The sequence below is a fragment of the Peromyscus maniculatus genome, chromosome 2, assembly GCF_049852395.1.
Source record: "Peromyscus maniculatus bairdii isolate BWxNUB_F1_BW_parent chromosome 2, HU_Pman_BW_mat_3.1, whole genome shotgun sequence".
Classification (NCBI taxonomy): Eukaryota; Metazoa; Chordata; class Mammalia; order Rodentia; family Cricetidae; genus Peromyscus; species Peromyscus maniculatus.
In genome coordinates this window covers 120,902,493-120,927,558 of record NC_134853.1, presented here as the reverse complement: position 1 = coordinate 120,927,558, position 25,066 = coordinate 120,902,493, and the positions used below count along the sequence as shown (strand labels likewise).

The following is a 25,066-nucleotide window of genomic DNA, read 5'->3' as shown; positions in this document are numbered from 1 at the left end:
TGCTCCCTACAGGTACCATTTCCAGTCATTTTCTCCAAAAGAAACATCTGGCTTCTGTGAAGAACCTCTGAGGCCTCCTGTCATTGAGCCTGTGACTAGCACAGGGCTCTCAACACATTTACTCCAACTCTATGTTGGTCTTAAGGTGAGCCCCTGAACACCAATTCACTTTAGATGGTACTTCCTTCTGAAGCAGTCATTTTCAGAAACCATCCTCATGACCCGTCAGTAGCAGCTTTCAAGGCGAGGCTGTGGAAGCCAGGTGGAATGGATGGGTGAGAAGGAAGGCACTGTAGTGTACCCAACAGGGGCTTTTCTTTCGTTACTTCTTCCTGTGGCTGCAGGGAGAAAGTGTACTCAGCTGGCTTGCTGGGCAGAAAGGCCTGGAGACCATGGCTGGGGTCCTGGCACCACCCTAAGAATCCCACGTACTTCCCAGATGCCCATAGGACCTTCAGCTTATCTCCTCATCACTGATCTTCACTAAAGCACCGAGTACCGTCTTAATTTCTAAAACCCAGTCATTCCTCTGTGTGCCAGCCTGGTAGTGGATTTTATTTTTATCTCCACCAGCTTGCCTATAGGCTTAGGGAATATGCTCCACCTGCCATAGCTCCATCTCTGAAAGCAACCCAAAGGCTTTAATTATATATGTGAGTATCACTATGTGCAATGAAAGCTCCAAGTTCATGAAACAGGGAACAGGATCCCTTTCCTGACTCGTCTATGGATCCTAAGTTTTCAAATGCTACCCAGAAATCAATAAAGATTTAAGCAATGAATAAATAAGTGGATTACTTAAGCAGCTCTCTTTCTAAGTGGGAATTATAGATTAGTCTCCATTAATCATATAGCAAAACATGCTAGAAAGTTCCCACATTTTCTGGAAGGCTCTTCTGAACAAATGAAAGACCTGGGGTGGTTTTTCTCCTGCCCACTACCCACAGGCTCACTTTGATACCATTTACTTCTCAAAAGGCAACTATCAATGCAAACAGTGCTGGTGAGGAGATTGCAAGCCAGGCAGGCTGAGTTCTTGCCCAGCAGCCTTGTGGCCTGTCTCGCCCATACAGGCTTCTTGCTATGGGGAATGGGAGGCTGATGATCCGCATGTAGTAGATCATGATGTGATAAGTCTGTTGGTGCCACAAGGAGCTTGCACAGTGAGTTCACACATCGAAAGCATCTACCACAGCAGCTGCCACAGAACAGGCACTAAGCAAATGTCTGGTAGTCTTTATCTCCTCTTCCCATTAAAAATATCCCATAAACATACATTAGAAATCTACTGCCTCCTAGATCTTTTGTTGGTACCTGATATGAAGAGGAATCATGGATAATACCATTTTAAAAAATCTAGATTGAATTCAATGCTAGAAAAAATTATGAGCACGCTACCCCACCCCCCCACCCCCCCCCACCCCCCCGCGCTGGCATTCTGAAATGCCTAATAAAGTCCCATCAGTCAAACTGTGACATCTACTGTGCTCTTCCATGATGCAATCTCTCCTAGATCAGGAAAAACTTTCCCAGTGAGGACTTTAGTGACAGGAGAGCTGATCGCAAAAGGAAACTTTGGAGGTGACTTTTGAGCTGTTAATGGTTTAAACAGGTTCATGTGTTTGAACACTTGGTTCCTAGCTGGTGGCACTGTTTGAGGGAGGCTGTAGAACTTTTAGGAGGCAGGATATAGCTAGAAGTAGTGGGTCTCTCTGAGGAGTGGCCTTATGGGTTATGCCCAGTCCAAGTTCCAGCCTGACTTCTCTGTCCCTGGGTCTGCAAGCAGCCTCCCAATCCCACTGCCGCAGCTGGGAGCCACCAGGAACTCCGCCACGCCTTCCCCACCATGATCGACGACACCCTAACAAACTGTGAGCCTGGATAAAGTCCCTCCTTCCCTTCAGATATTTTATCACAGTGATAAGAAAGGGATCAAACTCCTTTTACCACTGCAGTCCCAGAACTCAGAACCACACCTAAGCTAAAGAGGAAACTCCGTAAGTTGTTGGAGACAAGTATTTGTACACTTGAAGTATCAAAATATTGTCTTGCATTGTATGGTGGATTCATCATTTTATTTCACATTTATCTGGGGATTTAACACGGACAAGAATCCATGCCCTACCACCACCAAATAACAAGATAGACTTGTAGAAATATCTCTCCCAGCCTCAGGGGAAGATGGATGTTTAAGGTACTGAGTTAAAAGAAGACTTAACTAATTCTACAAATAGTACCCAGAGAAGAAAGTAATAAGAATTTAAGCAATGTATCATTGGGTGAATGACTGACTGAATGAGATGAAGTTTCAAGGAGAGAGAAGGTATTTCCTACAAGGGACTGAAGAAGCCTGTGAATGCCATAGAGCTTGTGTTCAGTCTTGAAAGAGAAAGAATTAGCTCCTTGCAGAAGGTGGAGGGTGGATATTAGCAAAGAAACAAAAACAAAAAAACAGAAGGACAAGCCAGATTGAGAAACTGGAACTACTAGAAGAACCAGGAATCCAGTTAGAGACACAGAGACAAGACAAAGGGGACTAAATAGAAAGGGGGCTCAAGGCAGACAGAGGCCAACACCTGGGCCTTGTCGTGCCCAGGCCATCAGAGCTCCTCAGACTAACCAAAGCACCTGGCAGGCCTTGATTAATGCAAAGCCACAACTCCACGGTGGGAACGTGCTTCCCACGTGCACACAGGAGGCTGCTGTCTGCACACACCGGCAATTACAAGCGTCCCGAATGCTGGGTCCTGAACCCCGCAAGCACATCAAATGCTTGTCCAGAAAGGTCACCCAGCCAACGGCTCTCATCAGTCCTGGCTTAGGCTGGATCAAATCCCCCAAACGAGATGCACTAGACGCAGACCAGGAAGGTCAGGAATGGCCCCGCTTCACATCTTGAAGCATTTTAACCATGTGGAACATGTTAGAGGAAGAAGAGAAAAAGAAAAGGGGGGAAAAAAGACTTCTTCAGAAATAATTCCAAATAATTAAATGTGAAGTCATCACAATGTGAGCTGGGGGTTTCTTTCAGCCTCCTCCTCTTAATGATGTGGACAGAGGTTCATTTGAAGGAAGAGCAGGCCAAGGCTTATGGGTGAGCTTTATCTCCTCCTCCCTCCCCTGCTGGCGTTTCCCCTCCATGTACCTTTGTCGATTTCACTTGAAATGTTCCAGGATGAGGTAGGCACTAGCTCAGCAGTGACTGATAACTCTGTTTCTGGAACGAGAAAGAAGGGGGGGGGCAGGGCATTAGTCAATAACATCACTTCTGGGCTGGTAGAAGTATTCCATCCTCAGGGTTTTCCTTCAGGGACAGACTGTCAAGGTACTATGGCTCAGTGTACAGGAGGCAGCCCCAGTGGCCAGCAGCGACCTACATATCAGAATCCCCCCAAGCCAGCCAAGCTGTAGGCTAGACCTTTAACATTCCACCCTGAGGGTTAAAAGGCAAAGAACAGAAAACCTGGCAGAGACCACCACATTTTATCAAAATAGTCTTGCCAGAAGACCAGCCTTGGACTAATGCATTCAAAAGTCCTATGGGGGGCAAAATGGACAACATTGTCCTGCTCGCTGCTTTCATCCACTGAGTCTAATGACTCTATGACTCTCGACACGGGCTCTTCAAGTCAAGGCAGAGGCAAGCTCAGCATTGGAATGCTCAGAGTCATTTGTGGTGACCACATTTATACAGTTATTTTCAAAGCCACCGTGATTTAAAGCAAATATGCAAATCAGCCATCTGAAGGACATAATGTGCTACGAAGATTTAAAAACTTTTCAGTAATAGACTTGCTACACAGAGGAGGGTTTTGTTGTTTCTGAAAAGTCAAGCCATGGCGTCATTTTACTAACGTATTTTAAATGGGGTTGTTGTAGCTTTCCTTTGGGCTATGTACAAACAACACGCATACGGTATTACATTAGTGCTGGGTAGGATCTGAGGGGGACCAAGGTCATCAGATACTGCACGTATGATGTCACCCCATCTTCAATAGCTTGCAAACATCATGGATCCATTATGACTCTTTTTGCATATTAAACGTGGCATCTGCGCTACAGTCTTCTCAAGATAGGGTACTTTAAGTAGCCACTAAAAATGTCTGGTCTGAATTGGAAAGCAAGCTGAACTTTAATAAAGTAGAAGACCTGGAGCACAGTGCCTGACTCCACAAGCCTCCCAGTGGCCTGGGCTGCCTAGTACCAAAGGCTATGAGACCCATCTTATCTCTGGATTTTACTTTTTCAGAAATAATCACGTGCGCTATTTCCTTATTTACTGTTGGGCATCCACCAAATGGCTAGAGATGACACATGTCCTTGCCCTTTTTGCCAGGGCCTAATGTGTGCCCATGGAAGCCTTGCAAAGATCACTTCCAGTCTGTCTGCTTACCACACACTGCAGAAACACTTGGGCTACTCCACAGACTAGCTTCCCTGTCCTAGAACATATGGGAAGGAAAAGACCACACACCCTGCCCAGGGTCCTGGTCTGCTCCTTCACCCTGAGTCTAGATTATTTAAGGGGAACTGAAGTCAGATGATCAGTATATCTAACAGCATGTTACACAATACCCCAAAGAAAGATGGACCCAAGTAGAAAATCACTTATCATGAATCCAGAGGGAGGTGGTACTTCTCCTAACTTCTGCCCAAGGATGGGCATCTTGTGCAGGGGCATATACCAGGAAGTGTTAATATACATTGAGTCTCCACTGCACCCTGACTAACTTTCCTTTGTGTGTGTATGTGCGTACATGTGTGTTTTGAATATCTTCTATTATCTGTGGAGGGAGAATCACTGACTTCATGTAAAATATTCAGCCTCTCTTTTTTAAAATGACACTGAAGTTACCTTTTAAAAGTATGACTTTTCAGGGCTGGAAGATCCACCCCAGTGGTTAACAGCTCTTGCAGCACACCTGAGTTTGGTTCCCAACATGCTCACTGGGGGGTGCACAATTGTCTATTACTCCAGGGGTTCAGTGCCCTCTTCTGGCCTCCATGGATACCATTACACAAGTGGCACATGTACACATGCTCACACACACACACACACACACACACACACACACACACACACACTCAAAGAAATAGTAAAAAACAGTCTTACAGACAATATGTCTCACGCAGTTACAATTTATATTTTAAAATATCTGTTTTAGTTATTACTTTCTCTAAGATGCTGAACATCTGAAAGAAAGAATCTGACTTTGGAGGCTGAGAAACACTCCTCTGAATCAGCCTAATTAAGTAATGAGCTTTAAAACTCAAATTACCTTTACCATTGCCCAAGAAGTGAGTAGTAATTAGTGTCCAGGGACACCTGGGGAACAGTTTCATGGTTTATAGTACCGGGAATCCATACTTTTGTTATGTGTCCCAAATTAAATACGATCAGTAATTCAAACTCAGGTTGGAAACACAGAGTCACATAGAGCTTACTTTCTATGGAGCTGATGCTGTAAAAGGAATCCTGGATTCCTGGCAGCCTAAGCTACAGCAAGCAGTAAGATAAAGCTTTGGAAATAGTTCGTGTAAATGCCGTCAAAGTCTGTCTTAGCCGGGCGGTGGTGGCGCACGCCTTTAATCCCAGCACTCGGGAGGCAGAGGCAGGTGGATCTCTGTGAGTTCGAGGCCAGCCTGGACTACCAAGTGAGTCCCAGGAAAGGCGCAAAGCTACAGAGAGAAACCCTGTCTCGAAAAACCAAAAAAGTCTGTCTTAGTCCCACCATTCTCTCAGCCTTTGCTCCTTGCCCATATTGCCACGCCAGCTGGCTGGCATGCTTCTGCTCCCAGGCTCCCTGGTCTGGGGGTTGGAGTGCTTTTCATCAGATGAGCCATAGCAGTCTGTCCTATAGTCAAAGGGACTGTCAGGGTAGAAGGAGCCAGAGTGGGCGACAGCCACTCCGTGTCCCCATGCCTGTCCTCCAGCAAACACTCCTCTCCTCTATCTCTATGGCTCTGTTGCTTCAAGAATAGTACAGAAGTAAATTTGGGCAGCATGTGGCCCTTTCAGACTAGTTCTGTCTCACTTAGCACAATGGTCTTCAGATCCACCCAATCTGTTGCCTGTGTCAATGGTCTGTTCTCTTTCACTGATGAGTCATAATCCACGGCATGAGGTTATATACATCGTTTGCCCATTCACCTCTGGCATCCAGGGGTTTTTTTCATTTCTATCTCATACAAATAAAATGTTTATAAACACACTTGCAGGTTTCTATGCTACATTAGTTAGTTATTTCCGTCAAAGGGAAATGGGATTTAAAGGCAAAGAGTTGGATACAGTGGTAACAAGTCAATCAATTGGATATGTTACGGCGTTTAAAAATAGGATTTGGTCCTAAGATTAAACATGTAATAAGATAGATACAGGGCGATAAGACAGCACAAAGGAAGAATATAGACCTCACTGGGGGAAAGGGAATGCTCGGTTTCTGTCATCATGTGACTTTCCATTCCATGTTCTTCCTCTAGAAGGCGCCTCCTGGCCACACCTCCTTTTCCCCCATCCTTCTGTGTCTTTGTCCATGGTGTTATCCATCTCCTTTTTCTGCTTTGCCCGGCCCACGTACAGCCCCATTTCGTATGCGGTAGCCCATCTTATAGTAAAAGTACACAAAGCCAGGCCACTGGCCATTCAGACAAAAGTAAGAGATTCAAGAAGGCAGTCTTTAGGATTGCTGTTCCAACACTGCCTGAGAATTAATTCTTGAGTCTTACTAAATAAATGAAGCCTTGGTTAAGTCCTATACACAAGGGACGGAATTAAATTGTACGGACTGTTCCCTAAAGCCACAGTACATATAGTAGCTGTTTGGAAAATGAATGATCAGAAAGAATGAAAAGACTTTTTTTTTCCACCCAGAGTTTAATGCCTCTAAGTTCCCTTGCTCATTGATCCAATGCCTATCCATCCATCTAGTCATTCAACAAATATTTACTAAGCTCTGACCCAGACAAGCTCAGCAGTAGTGAACAAACTCAAGGCAGTGTTTGCTTCACAGAGCTCGTGGTCTGAAGTGGACATAGGAAAATAAAGAATTTAAACAGAATGTAATAATGCCATGAGGGGCAGTGGCAGGGAAGGGTGAGCAGAATCTCAGAAGAGCGAGTCCCGACCCAAAGTGCTGCTTCCTAGTCTCCTGTGGTTTAGGGCAACTTCAATCTTTAGAATGGGACACTCTCCATCTTCCGGATGTCCTCTCTGAAGGTGTGCAAGGAGTGAACAACTGCAAAGACCCAGTGAAGCTAACACCTCCCACAGAGACCCTTGTTGCCAGAGGAAGGGCAGTCGTCAGTGGCGGCTCTGTCCCTAGCACAGATCTGTCTTTACCTGCACAGCTTGGGCCCTTGAGAGAGCCTTCTGTTAGAAACAGAGTCTGTCCCAGGTTATCTACCCTTGGTAGATTTTCAACCAGCATGGAGTCCTATGTGCTTTCATCTCCCTAGCAACGTTAGCACTTGCTGGGGTTGGAAGGCTGTCCTAACACATTAACACCAGTGCAGCCGGTTCTCAGCTTTCACTTCCTTCTACCTTTTCATTTCTACTTAGTCACTAAGAGATAGAAAAGCCATTGCTCATTCAGCACGATACTATGAAAAGGCCGATGATTTTCTCTCGTCTGCCTATGTAGAGATCAGTGATAAAACACAATACATAAAAGTGGGTTTTTTTAAGGGAGTGGTGCTGGGGGTCTTACCATGAAGACTTAAATTGGTGGGTTAGCATTCTGAGCCACAAGCACTACAACATTTTGTTGGTATTGGTTTTGGAGATGGGGCACTGCAAGGTAGTAGAGGATGACCTTGAGGTCACTATCTTCCTACCTCAGGCTCCCAGGTACTGAGATTACATATGCTAAAATTATAAACACATGTGTTTGTATGCATGGCATGCAAGGATGTATATATGTGGGTTTGTATGTATTGCAAATGTGTAGGAATATATGTATGTGGATGTGGAAGTCCGAGTTTGACATTGGGTGGCCTCCTAAATAACTGTCGGCTTTCCTTACTGAAGCAGGGTAAACACAGCCTAACACAAAGCTGGCTGATTCAGACCATCTAGCTAGCTGGCTTGCCCAGAGTCCAGTCCCTGGTTTCCTCCTGAAATCCAGGATTACAAGTGAGACATAGTTTTTTGACATGGGTTCTGGGGATCCAAACTCTAGTCCTCATTCATTCGTGGCAAGCACTTTATCTACTGAGTCATTTCTCTAACCCCAAATATCTCAAAACATAAACTTCCACCTCCGTGAACAAATGTCATCGTGACATCAATAAAATCTCTCTCATGTTAGAGCCTCAAACAGAATAGTTCTACTTCATGCAGCTTAACTCACAACGGAACAACCATACAATTCAATAGGAAAAACAATAAACATGGTGATTCAGTGATGTTCAGTTTACTACTGAACAGACAAAACCAACACTGGAAGTGTCCAACCTTTCCATTTTACACCCTTCTCTCACTTTTACATCCCTCTGGTCATCCGCGAGTGCTCTCCCCTTCATCCTGATTAGACTGCAAATATCTTGGGAGCAAGGATCAGGACTCTGGCATCCTCTGGGCCCTCCCTGACTTCAGACAGCTCAAGGGAGTGTTGCTGTGAGGTGACTGCAGCATGAGGCAAGGGATTGGGTTCTAAGTTGAACGTGTTCACATTCTGGCTCTGCCACAACCTGGCCGTGACCCGGGGAAGAGTTGCTTCAGATCCCTAGTGCCTCACTTGTTAACTGGGCCTAATTGTAATGATCACAGACTGTTCTTGGGACTCTCTGGAGATGGGTCAGATGAGTCAGCCTTGAGCAAAGTAGCTCTGATGACTGTGGATAAAGACTTTTACTAACCACAGCCACAGCCACAGGGTGTTCAACTCAGCAACTCCCAACCCCAGGTGGGGAGTGTGTCAACCAATAGAGATAACTGGACTGGGCTTTCTCAACCCTTGAATCTCACTGGGTGAGTCTGACATATTTCATAGTCCAGCACTGGTCATTTATGAACCGCTCTTGTGACAAGCTCAAATATTGATTTGTATTCTAAATGAATGAATAAGAAAATAAACAAGTGAATTGAGAACTTCGAAGTGATTTCAAAATCAGAGGGAAAGGGAATTGGAAGATTATTTAGGTAGTTCCTTCAGTGTTGAGATAGATTAATGGTTATTAACCAAGAAACAAACTGGTACTTCTAGAGAGTCTTTCAAAGCCAAATGCTATTCTCAATTTGAAGACCTCCTAATTGTTTGGCCATTAGTTTTGACACATAGATTTTAGGCTGACCATCTCAAGAGCAAAGCAGAACTGTCTTAACCATTTTCTGAGTTACACAGGCTCTCAATTTGTTTGTGGAGCCCTTTGTTAGACAGGCAAATTGGGCATACCCTAAAAGCAAGCATAATCCTACTTAAGGCCCAGAAGGCGAGAGACACAAACCCCCTTTCAGCCTTGACTCCCAGCCACTTTAAGCACTTCCAGAAAGAAGTCCACTTTGGATGCAATTGAGACAGCTATTAAGATCCCAAGCACCTTCGAGTGAGACAAGTACCTTGTATTTAGGTCTTACTTTTCCTTTCAAGAAAGTCAGTTCACAGAACAGGCATTATTAACTCGTGGCTCCATGTGGGAAGGCCCAAGGCCTAAGATTATCACGATCTGATTAGATGTGAAGAAACCCAGAGCTAGGCAGAAAGCTTGCCTGAGGTCCCCTGACATGTCACCAGCTGTCACAGAACATAGCCATGCCCTCCCCTTCCCCAGCTCTGCCTCAGCCCGGCTGCTTCCAGCACTGGCCGTGAGCTCTCACGCCCCTTCAGAATTAAGGGCTGTTTCTTTCTTTGTTGTTTGCTTCCCTTAAGCTCTAGACTCTCAATTCAATTCTCTGAACTTTCCGAAGTGTGAGAAATTAAAAAGTGGTGGTGGAAACAGGGGAGCTTTCAGGGGTGAAAAAATACACTGAAAGTGTAATTTGTATCTTCTGGCCGCCCCTGAAAATCACATTTAAGTGAATGGCATTGAGGGTTCCTAGAATTAGTGCAAATCCATTTTAATCTGAGAGGTAAATTCAAGAGGGTGGCCATCCCCCTGCAGGATGTAAATGCTCCCCTCCAGCTGCATCAGCCTGGGCATGTTGTATCAGGCTAGCTGGTAATTTTCAGATTCTTAATTTGCCTCAGATTGTTCCAGTTTCAATGTTTCATCAGTCTGGACTGGGTTTCCTGTACTGTGTCTTTATTGAAAGCCTGGGGAGATCAATAATGAGAATAAAACACAGGGAAACATTAAGCAGAGCCCGAGGTGAGGCCAGAAGCCCTCACAGGGCATCCTTTGCAACAGCACAGCATTCTGTCTCCTGCTCCAGTGAGACACTTTGCACTTGTAAGGTGACCAGAAGGTTTTTGAGTGTTCTGTTTTGTCACCAAGATGATATGCTTCTTGAGGCTGGGAATAAGTCACCAGCCAGCAAATGTGTCCCAAAAGCACAGTGATACGATCCCCGTGCACTCCACATGCCTGGCCAGCCTCTGGGAGACATTACAGACAAGCATAGCATTTATTTCTCCAAGGTAGTGTGGTTGGCTGTGACACTGACCTTTGGCAAAGTCTGTGCCCGAGTCTGGCTTTCTTCATGTCCAGCCGGGACACAATTGCGTTGTTTTTACATTTGGGCTGGTGGTTTCAGAGGGATTTGAAGCCAGCATGGTGAGGAAATCATGCTGGGGCAGGTTGTCTCATTAATGGCTGCAGGAACATGAGGAGGGCCTTTGTCAAGGGGCAACTAAGCCGGGATTGAGGGTGGATACAGTTATGGGCAACCATCACTTACAGATAAAGGCAATAAGGCTCAGTAAGCTTGGAAGGAGTCTAAAGCTAGAAACCCTGAGGATAGGTGAGCACATTGAAAAGGGCAGGATAGAACTGGGCGTTATAGTTCAAAAACTCTCAGTCTTCGTCTTTCCACTTTAAGGCAAACAAACAAAAAAGACCAGGCTTAAGATGCTCTCACATGCTCCGAGCTAAGTTTGAGGTTCTAAAGTAAAAGCCTGAGGATGTCAAGTGCTAGAGAGAAAATCTGGAGACAGGAAGTCACCCCAGTCCGAGAAGACCATGCCTTGAGGCAAAGGCAGGCTCTCTTTCAAACAATGATGTGGGAAGAGGGATCTTCCCATTTGTACGAATATAGAACTCAGCCACCAGCAATATCTAGTTAAACTTGGTGGCATGGCCATTTCCTTGGTCATCAGGCTTTACGTCACATCCCCATGAGATGAAAGATTGTTGTTCTCCATGTAATCGACGTTTGACTCTTCATTTCCATTGGCCAGGCATCTGCCAAGGCTATTTTGAGGTCTAACAAAAAGCAAATCGCTATTTGCACTGGAAATGAGAGGCAGTTAGCTGTACCATGGCCGTTAGGCACATTAGGTGTGGAGCTGGAGGCTTGGGAACCTTTAACAAACTTGCAAGGCCATGCTTCAGACGTGCCGAAGAGTGACTTGTTTTTGAAAAGGGAGGGCTCTTCCTGCCACAGAGTTGTCACAAGCAGCATTTCAGGGACCTTGTAATTCAACAGCCGTGAACGGGAACGGCCAGAGCTACTGTGTGGTTGATGGATGGGGAGGCCTGTTTGCTCATGTGTATCACCTACAAGATGGGCAACTTGATCTCCTGCGGATAAGAGAATGACTTCAATAGTTCCTATGCTGACAGAAGTATGTCCTCCCCTTCTGGAACATGCTCATCTATTTGCAGCGAGAGAGGACCAGGATGTTGGGGGCATTTCCTGTGGGTGGTAGAACCCCTTAGGAGTGTCTCTATCTGTCCCTCACTTCACAACCAGAGTTCCACTGGGAGAAACCCACTTGCTTAGACTTTCCCTACAAGACCTATGTGGCCTGTCTTCACCATTGTCAACCTGTTACCATCAAGCAGGTGTACAGTCGGGATGTGGGGAGAAATTAAGTTTGACACAATATCCAAACACCATTGAAAGAAAGGTGATAAATGAGAGGACATTAAAAGGATCCTCTAGGACAAAACAAAACCTGAACACGGCATATGGTGAATTAGGAGAAAAGCATTCTGGAAACTCAAAGGGCAGGGGACTAACTGCAAGAGCACAGAGCACAGGATTTTCTACACAGCAACATGCAGAAGGAAATTGGAGAGTGCAGCAGACAAGTGGGCAGAGAGAATGAGCTGGTGGATTGTAGGTAAGGAGCGGCAAAGGTTTTGGAAGAGATGAGAGGGAGCAACAGACAAGGGGCGATGGGAATGAGCTGGTAGATTGTAGGTAAGGAACGGCAAAGGGAATGGGCTGACAGCCTGCAGGAAAGAAGATTAAATGGCCTCAGACATGCACAGACATGCGCACTCATTGATTTTAAAAAAATACAAAATATTAGAACTTCCAAATGAAGAGTCAGAGAGATACCTCAAAGGTTAAGAGCACTTGCTAATCTCTTTGAGGACTGGAGTCCAAGTCCCAGCACATACATGTTTGGCTCACAACCACTTATAACTAGCCCCTGGGATCGAATACTTCTGCAGACACATGAACATATGTGTGCATATAGGCCCACAAATACTCAAAGTCAGATTGGAAATATAAAACTGGTTTGACGATGCACTTCCCTGGTTTGATGATGCACTGCCCTGAGAAGGCTATGAAGAAATAAACACTGGTGCATGGGAGGAGTATAAATCGGTTGAACTTAGCGGTTTCTATGGAAACATAAAAGGCCTTGCTGTATGAGCAGCAACTTCCCTTCCCAGTATGCAGCCTGCGGGTGCACTCTAACATGGATGAAGTGACACCTGACAGGGCTGCAGGATGCTGTCTGGAAGGGAAAGGGGGTGGGAATCACCTGTCTCTCCAACAGCAAGACCTGCTGAATAAATTAGAGAAATCCAAAGGCCTCAACAGAACAAGGGGCAGGTCTGTATGTCTTGGTTTGAAATAATCACAAAAATATAACATTAGGTAAAAAACAAAAGCATGCCTAGAAAAAAATAATTATAAAACCAAGCTATGTATGGTTGGGTTTTTGAGTTATATACACACATGTGTAACATGTGTCTCCATTCTTACACATATAAATCTACATCCTCATGAAATAGGTATAAAGGGAGATATCCAAAAATTAAGAGCAATGTCTACATCTGAGAAGGGGAACAGTTAACAGGCCAGGTGCCAGAAGATTTACTTTTCATTGTACGTTTTTAAAGTTTATAAAAATGTTATATACTTTACATGTGTAAGACGGGGAGACTATAAAAGGAGTTCTTGGTGCCTCTGTGCCAATGTGTTATAGGACACCAGAGAATACCTCACCAGAGCATGTAGGAAAGAAACAGCCATGGTCGACAAGGTTGGCAAGGGATGTTAGCTTTTGCCCTGAGTTTTGAAGGATAAGCAGGAATGCAAAACTGACATACGGTCTCCCACACCAGGAAGCTGGGGGAACTGGGCAAACTACTGGATGTTCACTTGGTGTCTGAATTTTAATCTTTCTATGTACTATTTGGTGAACTTGAGATGGTGCAGGAGAGAAACACAGGCCCCACCCCAATGGCTCACAGATATAAAAAGCAGGCACGGTATAATGTACAGGGGGATGAGGAAGGAGAAGAGAAGGCAAGGACGTCATCAAACGAATTAGTAAAACATTCAGATTAATACAGTTCCTACATCTGCTCTAGCTTGTAAAGCAAAATTATAATGTCTCCATCAGGGATGACAAAGCCAGGGTTATAGAGTGTTCTGACAAATGTCACTGAGACCTGAACCCATGGTTCTTTCCCTGCACTGGGAGGTTTCTGGTGACATTATCCCAACTAATGCTTTCTATTAGGGTGAGCTTGTGTGGTTCCTCTCTTTCAGCACAAATGTCCTGACAGAGGTGTGTGTTGTAATCAATCTACTGCACTGAAGTTTGCTTTACGCTCGCCATTTTATGTATAAGTGGGATGTGGCCTTTTTCTTTCAAGATTGCAAAACAAACAGGGAAAAATTATCAAAAGGATTCTCTCTGAAAGTTACAATGTCCAAGTCTAAGCCAGGAAACTTGGTCACAGCAAACAGACATCAGCAGTTGTTCTCACTTCCTATTGTCATATCGTGTCTTCCACACCGAAGTCTAAACCGCGAGTGGCACAGTTAGCCAGGTGAAAAGCGCAGGGAAGGAGATGGGCCATCACCTCTCAACGACCCTGTGGAGGTGCTGACTGGCAACACCTTGAAGAGGTAATAGCAGCCTTCTTTGTTGCAAACATACTCCTACACAGTACTCTTCAACTGAAAGAAACTCAAATTATTTAGTCCTGATGTTTTCCAATTTCCCCCAAGAGCCAGACCAAAAGCCATGTGTTCACACAAGCAAGCCAGCCTCAGCCATAGCCGACCGTGGGAGGCCCCTGGTGAAGAAGACCTGCCTCTTGCTTTGCCCGGTTATTGGCCGCTTGTCTACACCATCAGATACAGTAATTTGTCTTTTGAGGTCTACACTACTTAGGTCAACCATGATCTGAAAATACTAAATGGAAAGTTCTAAAAGTGACCAACTGGTAAGTTTTTAACTGCACACCATATTTAGTATGAGGAGACTCGGAGCAGCTCACCCCTTCCACCTTGGTTGTTGAGAATATCTTTGCTGTCTACAGACTAGCAATTCTTTCCTCTCAGTAGCCATCTTGATTATCAGACCGACCACTGCCGTATTTCAGAACCTGTGTTCAAGCAACCCTATGCCACTATTATGGAAGCACGATGTCACAAGACAGCCATCATTCGGCTCACGTCAGCTCATTAGGTAGGGGTCTTAGAGTATAACCTCCATGCTTTGGGGAGATTGTTGTAATGTCTGTGTTGGGGGGCTCATCCCAAGGGAATGTGACTTCATTCCAAATAAGCATGTGGCAAACTGGTAAATTAGTTACCACTTTGCCAAGTAAGGCCTGAAGGTCAGTGTTCTGCATGTTCAATATCTCAAATGGCTATGAACTCTAGATAAATCTCATTCTTGGTGGTTAAAGTAGAAGTTACAAAAGCCCTTGCGACAAAGATCTGCCATGTCAACTGTAAGGGAGTCCAACAGTCCTTTACAGAAAAAATAAATAAATAATAAAAAAAAAAAACTAAGGGGCACGCTTTTCACCTGTCTCTCAACGCTAACAGTGCTTCGTATAAAAAATGCCAAGACAGTGAACCCTCCTTCATTTCTCTTTTGTTTTTAAAGTCAGGAAGAGAATCTGACTTTTTCCTTTCCCTCTGTCAACATGTGATATGCCTGAGAGGCTAACAGTCAGGGAAGTGTATTTTCAAACACTCGGCTAAGGTGAGGGAAGAGAGGGCCGCTGGAACACATCATCTTTGACAAAGTTACAACTTCCCTCCTCAGGAAAAAAAAAACAGGTTGGAGATTTTAATTTTAAGGGTAAAAAGGTTCATAGTAAAATTGAAACATTTCACGGATGTCAAAGAGCTCATAAAGAAAAAAAACATTTAGGTGAGCTAGACATGTAACTAAAAGCAAGCTGAAGTCTTGGGAGCTTTTAGGGGTAACCCTGGTATTTCCAAAGTGCTCCATTTTCCCTCCTGAGGGCAAATGTGGAAACTTGCAATTTGACTTGGCATAGGAGAGTCCGTGAATTACAGGACCAGGTGGGGTAGAACAAGACCCTCCCTGGACTTTCATGTTTGAAGACTCAGGTTCAAATTGCTCCTTAAAGTTACAGCCAAAATACCCTCCCACCCAGCCTCTCTTCCAGGGCAAGTCTCTAGGTGTTCATTCAACAATGGGAAAGGCTCAGACTACAGACAGACCCAAATATGGAGCCCGTGACAGTTCTGTGCCAAAATTACAACCAAATTTTATTTCAAAAGAGGACTCTTTGTGTCCACTTGGCATCAGTGGACACGAGGAAGGTCCACAGGAGCAGGTAGTCTTGGCCCCACTTGAGGAGATAACAAAAGATAGCAAACAAAATAGAGAAATGTGAAAGGCTACAAGTTGAATAAAGGGGAGTGTGCGAGCCATGCAGAATCTTAGCCATAAGAAAAAAAGAGAGGTTGGAAAGGAATAAAAGGCAGGGCATGATGGGCCCTGAGTCTGTTAAAAAGTCTCACTGACATCCACACATCTATTTTTCCTGTTGGTGCCTCTGACAAGGAAGAAGGCCAACAGAATGGGGACAGTAGGATTTCTGGTTACTCAATCTCATGGCCCGCTGCAGTCCAGAATGGCTGATACCATGACGACCTCTAGATACTACCATTTCATGAAATATTGGCCAGACACATTAATCACTCAGCTGGCAATGGTGCTTGTCTAGCACACATTGTCTAAGAACCCATGTTTGATCCCTAGAACAGCATATGCTGGGTAGGATGGTACATGCCTGTATGTACTCTTAGCACTTGGAGAGGAGGTAGAAGGATCAAGAGGGCAAGTCATCCTCAGCTAGATAGAGAGTTCTAGGCCACTCTGGGATAAGTGAAACATTGACCAAAGCAAAAGAAGACTAATGAATGACTGAGGGCTGATATCAGACAGATGACATGTGTAAGGAGCTGCTATTTATTTTGCGACTCAGAAAAGTCCAAAATTAAGACTGATGAATTGAAAACCATTATCCATTATCGAAGTTACACCAAAGTCATTTTTAAAAATTATTATTACTAATATACATATATTACTAATATGTGTGACTATGCATGATGCAGTGGGGTGAGAGATTTGCCACCTTGCACATGTGTAGGTCAAAGGACAGCTTTGCAGAACCAGTTCTCACCTTCCATTTTTATGTGGGTTCTGGGGGTCAAGTTCAGGTCATCAGACTTGCATCCCTGAGAGGCAAGCACCTTCACCCACTGAGCTATCTCATTGGCCCCATCGATTTTAATTCACCCAATAGAAGACAACCCAACAATCAAGAATGTCCCAAAACAATGGACCAACCAATGACCCCAGAATCCCAAAACAATCATCAAGAGCCTATTATTTTGAGACACTAAATAAAGTATCTTATATTAATTTTCATTCCATTTTTCTAATTATATAGTTAGTATCTTCTTTGTTACTCACACTTTACATAAACAGATAAAACATCTCTGAGACTTGGAAAGATAAAATATTTGACTCAAATAACTAATATAAAACGCAGCCAAGTTTCAAAACCAAAGTGTATACTTTTACAACTATATGATACTATTTCGAGAAAATCATTTTTAAAACCCGGAGACACACTTTGGTAGGGCTATAGAAAGTGCAATCTAGAACAAAGCTAGCAATTATTAGAATGGTGGAAGTATCTTGACAAACAGTAGTAAAGCCATAGTTTCCATATGAATCAACAATTTTATTTCTATCATTAATTTGGGGGAATATACTTTTAGAAAAACTGAAAACAAGAACTCAAACATGTATATCGATGTTCACAGAGACATTTATGTTAGACAAAGGGTGGGTACAGCCTAAATGTTTGTTGATGGATAAATGAATAAAGAAGATGGGGTGTATTCCTCTAGTATGGTTTTATGCAGCCTCAAAAAGAAATGAGAGTCTAGAACATGATCCAACAAGAATGAACCATATAGACAGTGCACTGATTAAAATGAGCCAGTCAGTCACAGAAGGACAAGTATGGTATGACTCAATTATCTGAGGTACACAAACAGGCAAATGTATTACATCAACAAGCAGACTTGGGGCTGGGGAGATAGCTCAGTGGTTAAAAGCACTTGCTGCTCCTCCAGAGGACTGGAGTTTGGTTCCCAGCATCCACTCACACTCAAACTCTAGGAGATATGATGCTCTCTTCTAGCCTCTGCAGGATTCCCCCAAAACAAGGCAAACACACAGACACATAAACATATGTATAAATAAAAATTAATATTTTAAAGGCATACTACTTGTCACGAGGATATGTAGTGGGGGGACTGATCACCAGGCTGTAACCAGATGTGGGGAATGGCCACTAGGGGATATGTGTATGTGGGGTTGGTCACCAGAATATGTGGTGGGAGGGACTGGTCACCAGGAGAGGTGGCACTAGGGACTGGTCACCAGGGGATATGGCAGGGGGAATTAGTCACAGGGGAGATGGCATGGGACTGGTAACAACGGTATATGGTGGTGGGAACTGGTCATCTGGGGATGTGGTGTGGGACTGGCTATCAGAAGATATATTGGTTGGGACTTGTCACCTAGGGATATGGGAGGGTGCTGGTCACTAGGAGATGTGCAGGTAGGGCTGGCAGTGTTTAAACCAATACAGAATTTAGTTTTAGCCAGTGAAAAGTGTGGAGGATGGGCAGTGACAATGGTTGTACAGAGCTGTAAAATGTATTTAGTGCCATTAAACTACGTACACTGAATAGCTAAAATGGTCATTTTACATTATGTATGATCACACAAATCTCATGGGAGTAAGCGTCACATGGCTTGAAGTGCCCGTTTGTCAGAGACCCAAGGAGGTGGCTATTATTCTGGATAGGGGCTCCATTAGATGAACTCTGAGAACCTCCAACTCTAAGTTTGTAAGGCAGAATAAACACTTCATCAATTACAGAAGTAAAACAAGTTTTTTTATTTTTCCATACAAATACAGACTACCTTTTATCTTGGACTGTCCCCGCCTGGCCACTGAGAAAGTGGGGTTCTGGAGGGGATTTACAATGAGATTCCCTCATTGTTTGTAAAGCACACTACCAGAAAACCGTCGCCAGCTTGCCTTAATGAGGACCAATTTGTTGATAATATTATTATTATTATTTGAAGCTTCTAACTTCCACTGCTTCAGAAAAGATACAAGAGAAGACAGTCTAGGTCTCACAGTTCAAAAATTAATGAAGGCCCTGAAACAATTATGCCTTAAGTATACAGAGGTCTCCTTAATGTAAATAGAGTGGATTTCACAGCAGGTCTTCGAACAAGGGATCCATTTCAGCATGGCAGAGCGGGCAACGGAGCAGGGTTGCAGTCTGCACTCAATTTGAGATTTTACTTCTGTTGACATTGACTAATGCACAAATAGCCCGGCTTAAAGGATCTGAAAAACACTGGGTCACAGTGTGAAATATATGCTAATATAGAACAATTTATATAAAAATAGGGGAATGTAAATAGCTAACTGAAGCCAGTGCTAGTGGCTGTAGCCAAATGGGACCAGGGAGTACTGAGAACGCAAAGAGAATGCTACTCTACTGAAGCTTTTTGTGAACCCTACCCTTGGGTTTTTTTCCCAGCTCAGATGCAGTGAGAAATTAAAAGCTGGATTTCTGCTTTCTGAAAATGTATGTGTCTCCACCTTAGTGCTCAGAGCAACCTGTAGAAATAACTTCAGTTCAAAGACAGTATGACACCGAGTCGCCAAGGTCGAGGGTCTGCAGTCTAGAGGCGAGAAGCTGAGCACACAGTCCCGAAGAAGCAGTGTGATTGGTTAGCAGGTGGCACTGACAGATCTGTATGAGCGTAGTTAGAACAGTGAGATGCAGTGTGCATGGACCAGGCATGAGAATAGGCCTGACCCACATTCATGGTCATATTTAACCCTCAGGGTGTGACTAAAGAACCAATATGGCGTGAGCCATAGTTTAACTGTTAATAAATATCAGTGACATCATTTCACAAGGAAACTATGGCTGTGGCAGCTACCAGTTATTCCCTAGTCTGGTAGCTTCTAGGACTTACTACATGTTTTGACTTCTTGAAACTGCTATAAATTTAAGGGAAAGAAGAGAGGCAGACACCTTAGAAAAGCTGTTGATGGAGTCTGGGTAACTGAGATAGGATCCCAAAAATGGAAGGGTGGAGAGAGAAGCTGAAATTACATTACATTTTCCATGTGTACTTTGGGGTTCCTCTGTGGCTGACTGCTTTGGGTGCCACAATTCACCCACTGTAAGGACTGCACGTCCCTAAGCTGCCCCTGGGGAGAAAATGCTAGGGCATCTCTAACACGTGAGAAATGTTAAGTCACCAGCAGAGCTTGAAGGGTTTCTGCAGCCTGACCCACTCTCCAGCCAGGTTGAGTTACAGCTCACCTTCTGGCCACACTGCCCTTTCTCATTCTCTTCCCTGGGATACAGATTTCCTTCCCTCGGCTCCTCCACAACTTCCTTCTCTGATGTTCAAATGAGAAGAAGCATCAGACCTGACTCCTCCTCGTGAAAGAATACATTTGGTGCCAAATACATGTTTAGTCTGGGCAGAAACAAGAGAACTGCAGAAAGACCCACAGGAAGAGATAAAAAGAACGGAGTCTTCTTTTTCTCTCTGTTATCCTTCTAAGCAGATAGCATGCTCTTCTCTGAGATATGAAGAACACAGTAGTACCTTTCCCACTATTTTCTAACTTTACTTTATCTACACATTACCTCCAACTAGACATTCAGCATCCTAAGGGCAGGGGTAGTGTAGGAAAAGCAGTCCACGTTTACTTCAGTGCAAGGCAGGAAAAAAAAATTATTGAATGGATCCTATTGAATGCCTTATAAAATCTCCTTTAAAAAGAAGTTCACAAGTAGTAGTGACTCATAGGTTGCTCTTGACATTGGGGTGAGTTCCTGGGCTCAAACATGGCAGCTAGGTAAACAAGTTTCTGACAGAACAGTGGCAAAGCCAGGATGTCTTAGGTTTTGACAGGCCTACTCAGAAGGGTGCTCCAGAGTTCACTAGACCCTGGTGGGTCCTATCGGGCAACACCTTCAGGAACTCAGTGGTGATCATGCAGTATTATGAGAAAGGGTCTGCCCGGGAAGACAGAGACCTGTGGGCAATCCACCAAAAACGATTTCCATTCAACAACAGACTGTCTGGCATTTCTAGTTTGTTGGAAAATCCACTTACGTAAAGACTTAAAGAGCCAACACTGCCAGATAAATAGGATTACTGTACAAACCAGAGACTTCTTATTTTGTATCTATTCATTTTCAGTTATCCGACACATGGAAAGGAACCAAAAGAAAAATCACAAGAAAAATGCATATTGAGGCAAGATCTTAAATGCCATTCCAGGAGATAGTGCATTCTTGTGTATTCCTGAGCCAATTTTTTCAAGGCTGTGTGACCCACCAAGGGCTCTCTGCATAGGAACTCCTATAGAACCTTATGCTTGACACAAAGAAGTCAACATGAAGCCAACAGAGGCTTCCACACACATATTTACAGGACTAGGACCCCAGATGGAATTAGCTGGGCACAATTCTGTCTGAGCCCCCAAAGCAATCACTATGCATACAATTTAATCCTCTTCCATGTGGCACATATCCAAGGATGGACAAATGGTTAGCCACTAAATGTGACTGGCCAGGGTCTGGCTGGGGTTTAAATGAACAATATTTCATTAGGGAAGTCATGATGCAGGCCCAAATCTCTGTTAATGAATGACCAATTCCAAATCTGAGATTTCCAAGGAAATTTGGTGGTGCCTTGTAAGAAAACATTACCAACACTCTCTTTATCTGCCACTCTGCCACCTTCATTCATATTGTCCCAAACTTATTAATTAAGTTAGGCAATATGGCATAAATGATCTCATTTCTGTGCCAAAAACAGAAAATGACATGCTCCAGTGTGGTCTCCGTAAACTACAGGGCATGAACACACAGGCAAATGCGCATACCCATGTATACAGGAAGGGTGAAATCTGTTTAGGAAGGGTCACACGCACTTTGCTAAGCGAAAGGAAGAGAATTACTTTCTGGTACTTAGGTTCTATGAGCTACAGGTGCCACATATTTGCATCTTTCTTATTTGATCATTACAGCGGGTAGCAAGGAAGCATCATTTAGTAAGTATGGAAACTGTGGTTCTGAGAAATTAACTTCCATTGAAAATCACACAGTCACTTAATGACAGATTTGGACCCGAATCTGTGAGACTTTGGAAGCCACACTTGTAATCTATGGGTCCTGAAGGACTCGAATTTGTTCTCCAGAGCAACAGAGAGCTAAGGAAAGCTTTACTACGACAGAGCAGGTGATGTCATCCACATCAGCCCAGCTGCAGACAGGATCCTGATGGATTGCGCAATGCCAGCGCCATCCCTCTGCCACACTGATTATTTCTTTAAAAGCTGATGCAAAGCACTTCCATCAGGTGGAGTAATCATTGATGAGTTCCAGAGCCCTGGAAGGTGTGGAAAGCCAGGCTCAGCAGTCCTAGGCATTGCTTCGAGGGGCCTCTCTCCCCTTGTAGCCTGTCTCTTGGTAGAGTGGCAGTGTGTTGGACACTGGACATCCTCCCTATTTTCAGTAGCACATCCATGGATGGAGGACCTGCAATTAGTCACTGAGCTTTAGGAGTCTGGGGGAAAGGTTAAGAAAGGAGAAAATTTTGAGAACAATTCACATCATCACACATCTCTGGTGATGTCTCTACCTGTGACCAAGTCTTCTATTGCTAAGATGAGAAGACAATGCTGTCAGGGAGAGATGGCCTCCAAACGGAAGCTTTGCCTCCTGGAGGGAGGCTCATAAGGCTCAGGAGCAAACAATATCCCACGTTGTAGAGAGCTGGAACTCAAGGTACTAGAATCAGAAAACAGTTACGGGGCGTGGGGGAGTGGGGGTGGGCTGAGGGAGTGGGGAGACTCTCCAACACTTTGCCAGTGCTCTTGGAAGCCACCCCAGTAAATTCACGGCTTCACCAAGTTGGGCTTCGGTGGAATCCTCGCTTTGGTCTGCTGCTGGTTCCCTATCTGAAGCGAGCCCACAGTTGTTCACATGTCCCCAGGAAAAGTCACACAACAAATGCATCGTGAACTTGGAGCACTTGCATTGCGCATGCAAGGCCCTGAATTATTTCAGCTGAGTTGGGCACTACCCTTCAATTCTTGTGTCATTCAGGAATATTTTGCATGTTGTGTAAAGCATAACCAGAGTATGAAAAACTTTGACCAGAGCTTTGTGATATGTCAGGCTCAGTTCTAATGACTCAGTGGATAGTTACAAATTCCTTACCGGGTAGATGCTATTTTTATTTCTATTTGCCAATAAAAAAAACCAGGGCACAGAAAGATGAAGCCATTTACTCAGGTTCCAAAAATCCAGAAGTCTGATCAGACAGCCAATGCTCCCACTTTTCCTGTGCTGAAAACTGCTGTCGTCATTTGACATCAGTGTTATACCTCCTGTTAGTGCCAACGGGATCCCCATTCACCACTTGAAAGACTCTCCCAGGAACCGTCTAACTTATCAAAAGTTGTATATTTTCAACTCCCAGAGTCCATGAAAGAGCATTTAATTCTCTGACACTAAACGCTTCTCTTCATTTTAACTTCCTGACTGTTTAAAGACTTCTTGAGCTCGCTCCAAGTTTGCTGAGCCTACCCAGAAAACAAAACCTTCCTAATGGCTTGGGTTTTGTGGACTTCATAAACATTCTTTCAATGATAAAAGGCTCACATGTGGTGTTATCTTATTGAATAATGGGCTGGTGTGCCTTCTCTTAAATGCAATGCTTGAACAGTGTTTTTGTAGGCCAGTGATACATTAGAATAATACCATATATTTATATAGTGCTTTGCAATTTCTAAAGTGCTTTCCCAATTACTGTCTCATTTGATCCTCGCCGCAGGCCTGCAAAGCCAGCCTCACAACTGCTGTTACCGTCCCCATTTTATTGGCAATGTGGTCAAGTACAAGGAATCTGCAGCTTTGAAGGGAAACAGAGTAGGGTTCTGTTCCTTGCTCCCCACTGTTCTAGCTGTGTGACCTTGAGTTTTCTCAACCTTTCCGAGCTTCGTTTTCTTCATTGGCCAATGGAGGGCCATAATTTAGGTTCTGCAGAGCATCAGTGGGGATGATCCATGACAAGCAACTAAAAGGGTGGTTACCACTGGTTACTGGTATTGTTATTTGTTTCACATTTTAATTGCTGATTTTATAGTTTAGTTTTAGTTGCTACTATGACAAGATCTCTTTACAAAGAGAAAATTCAAAGGGTGGCAGTGGGATCGAAATACTTAGACCGCAGCAGGCAAAGTCTGCTTTTGTTCAGGGCACAGCTTTCAAAGGAAGGGAGGACAAAGGAGTGTGTGACCTGTATGGAACTGGCAGCTAGGTGCACTGGAGCAGGGAACTCAGCATGAGTCTCCTATGGCCAAGGAGTATCTGCACCCTACACCCCCCCCCCTGCCCGCTTCAATGCGGAGGACCTTTGCTCTCCAAGACAAGCCTAACCCTGATGGCTGGAATCAGCCCATGCCTGGCATCATGTCTTTCCATTCCTGTGGACCAGGAGAGGCTCCGAGTCTAGACAAAGGATAATTGGCCTTTAAGAAATGGTATCGCCAGACAGTGGTGGCGCACACCTTTAATCCCAGCACTCGAGAGGTAGAGGCAGGCGGATTTCTTTGAGTTCGAGGCCAGCCTGGTCTACAAAGCGAGTTCCAGGGAGGCGCAAAGCTACACAGAGAAACCCTGTCTCAAATAAACAAAAAAAAAAAAAAAAAAAAAAGAAAAGAAACGGTGTCAACTCTCTAGCACAGTCCACCTCCGGTGCATGTGAATGCTGTAACTCTCTTCTCACCAAGTGTTCTTTTCAGAATATGGCCCAGGATCCCTCTCCAAGCAAGGAAAGAAAACAACTTGGCCATAGGGAGATGCCACTTAGCCTTCCCTGGGAAACCTCAACCTTCTCTGAACTTACACACACACACACACACACACACACACACACACACACACACACACACACACACACCTTTTCTCAGGACACCGAAGGCATCAGAACTGTAGTAAATCATCTGTGAGAAGCTGATGGAGGCAGGCTGCCAATCAGGCCTGGTCTTCAGTGTTCCAGAAGGCCCATGCTAAACATTTCCTCAAGAGCCTGTGATGCTATTATGGGAACCTTTAGGAGGTGAGACCTAGTGAAATGGAGTGATGCCACCAGGGGTGGGCCTTTGAAGGAGATAGTGGGACCCCACTTATGACCTTTGCTTCCCAGGCTCCACAAGATGGACAGCTCTGCTCTGCTCCACATTCCGCGCCATGAGCTATAAACCTAAATATAGTGAAGCCGACTGACATTGGAGCAAAGTCTCTGAAACC

At 44.4% G+C, this 25,066-nt stretch overlaps 1 protein-coding gene across 1 annotated transcript in view; it reads right to left on the bottom strand.

Annotated features, from left to right (window-relative positions):
• Positions 1 to 25,066, bottom strand: part of Ror1 (receptor tyrosine kinase like orphan receptor 1) — a 371,662-nt gene that overhangs the window by 146,644 nt on the left and 199,952 nt on the right. The window contains exon 2 of the mRNA XM_006974046.4: positions 3,146 to 3,217. Coding sequence (XP_006974108.1) covers positions 3,146 to 3,217 — 72 coding nt within the window. The remainder of the gene's footprint in view (positions 1 to 3,145; positions 3,218 to 25,066) is intronic.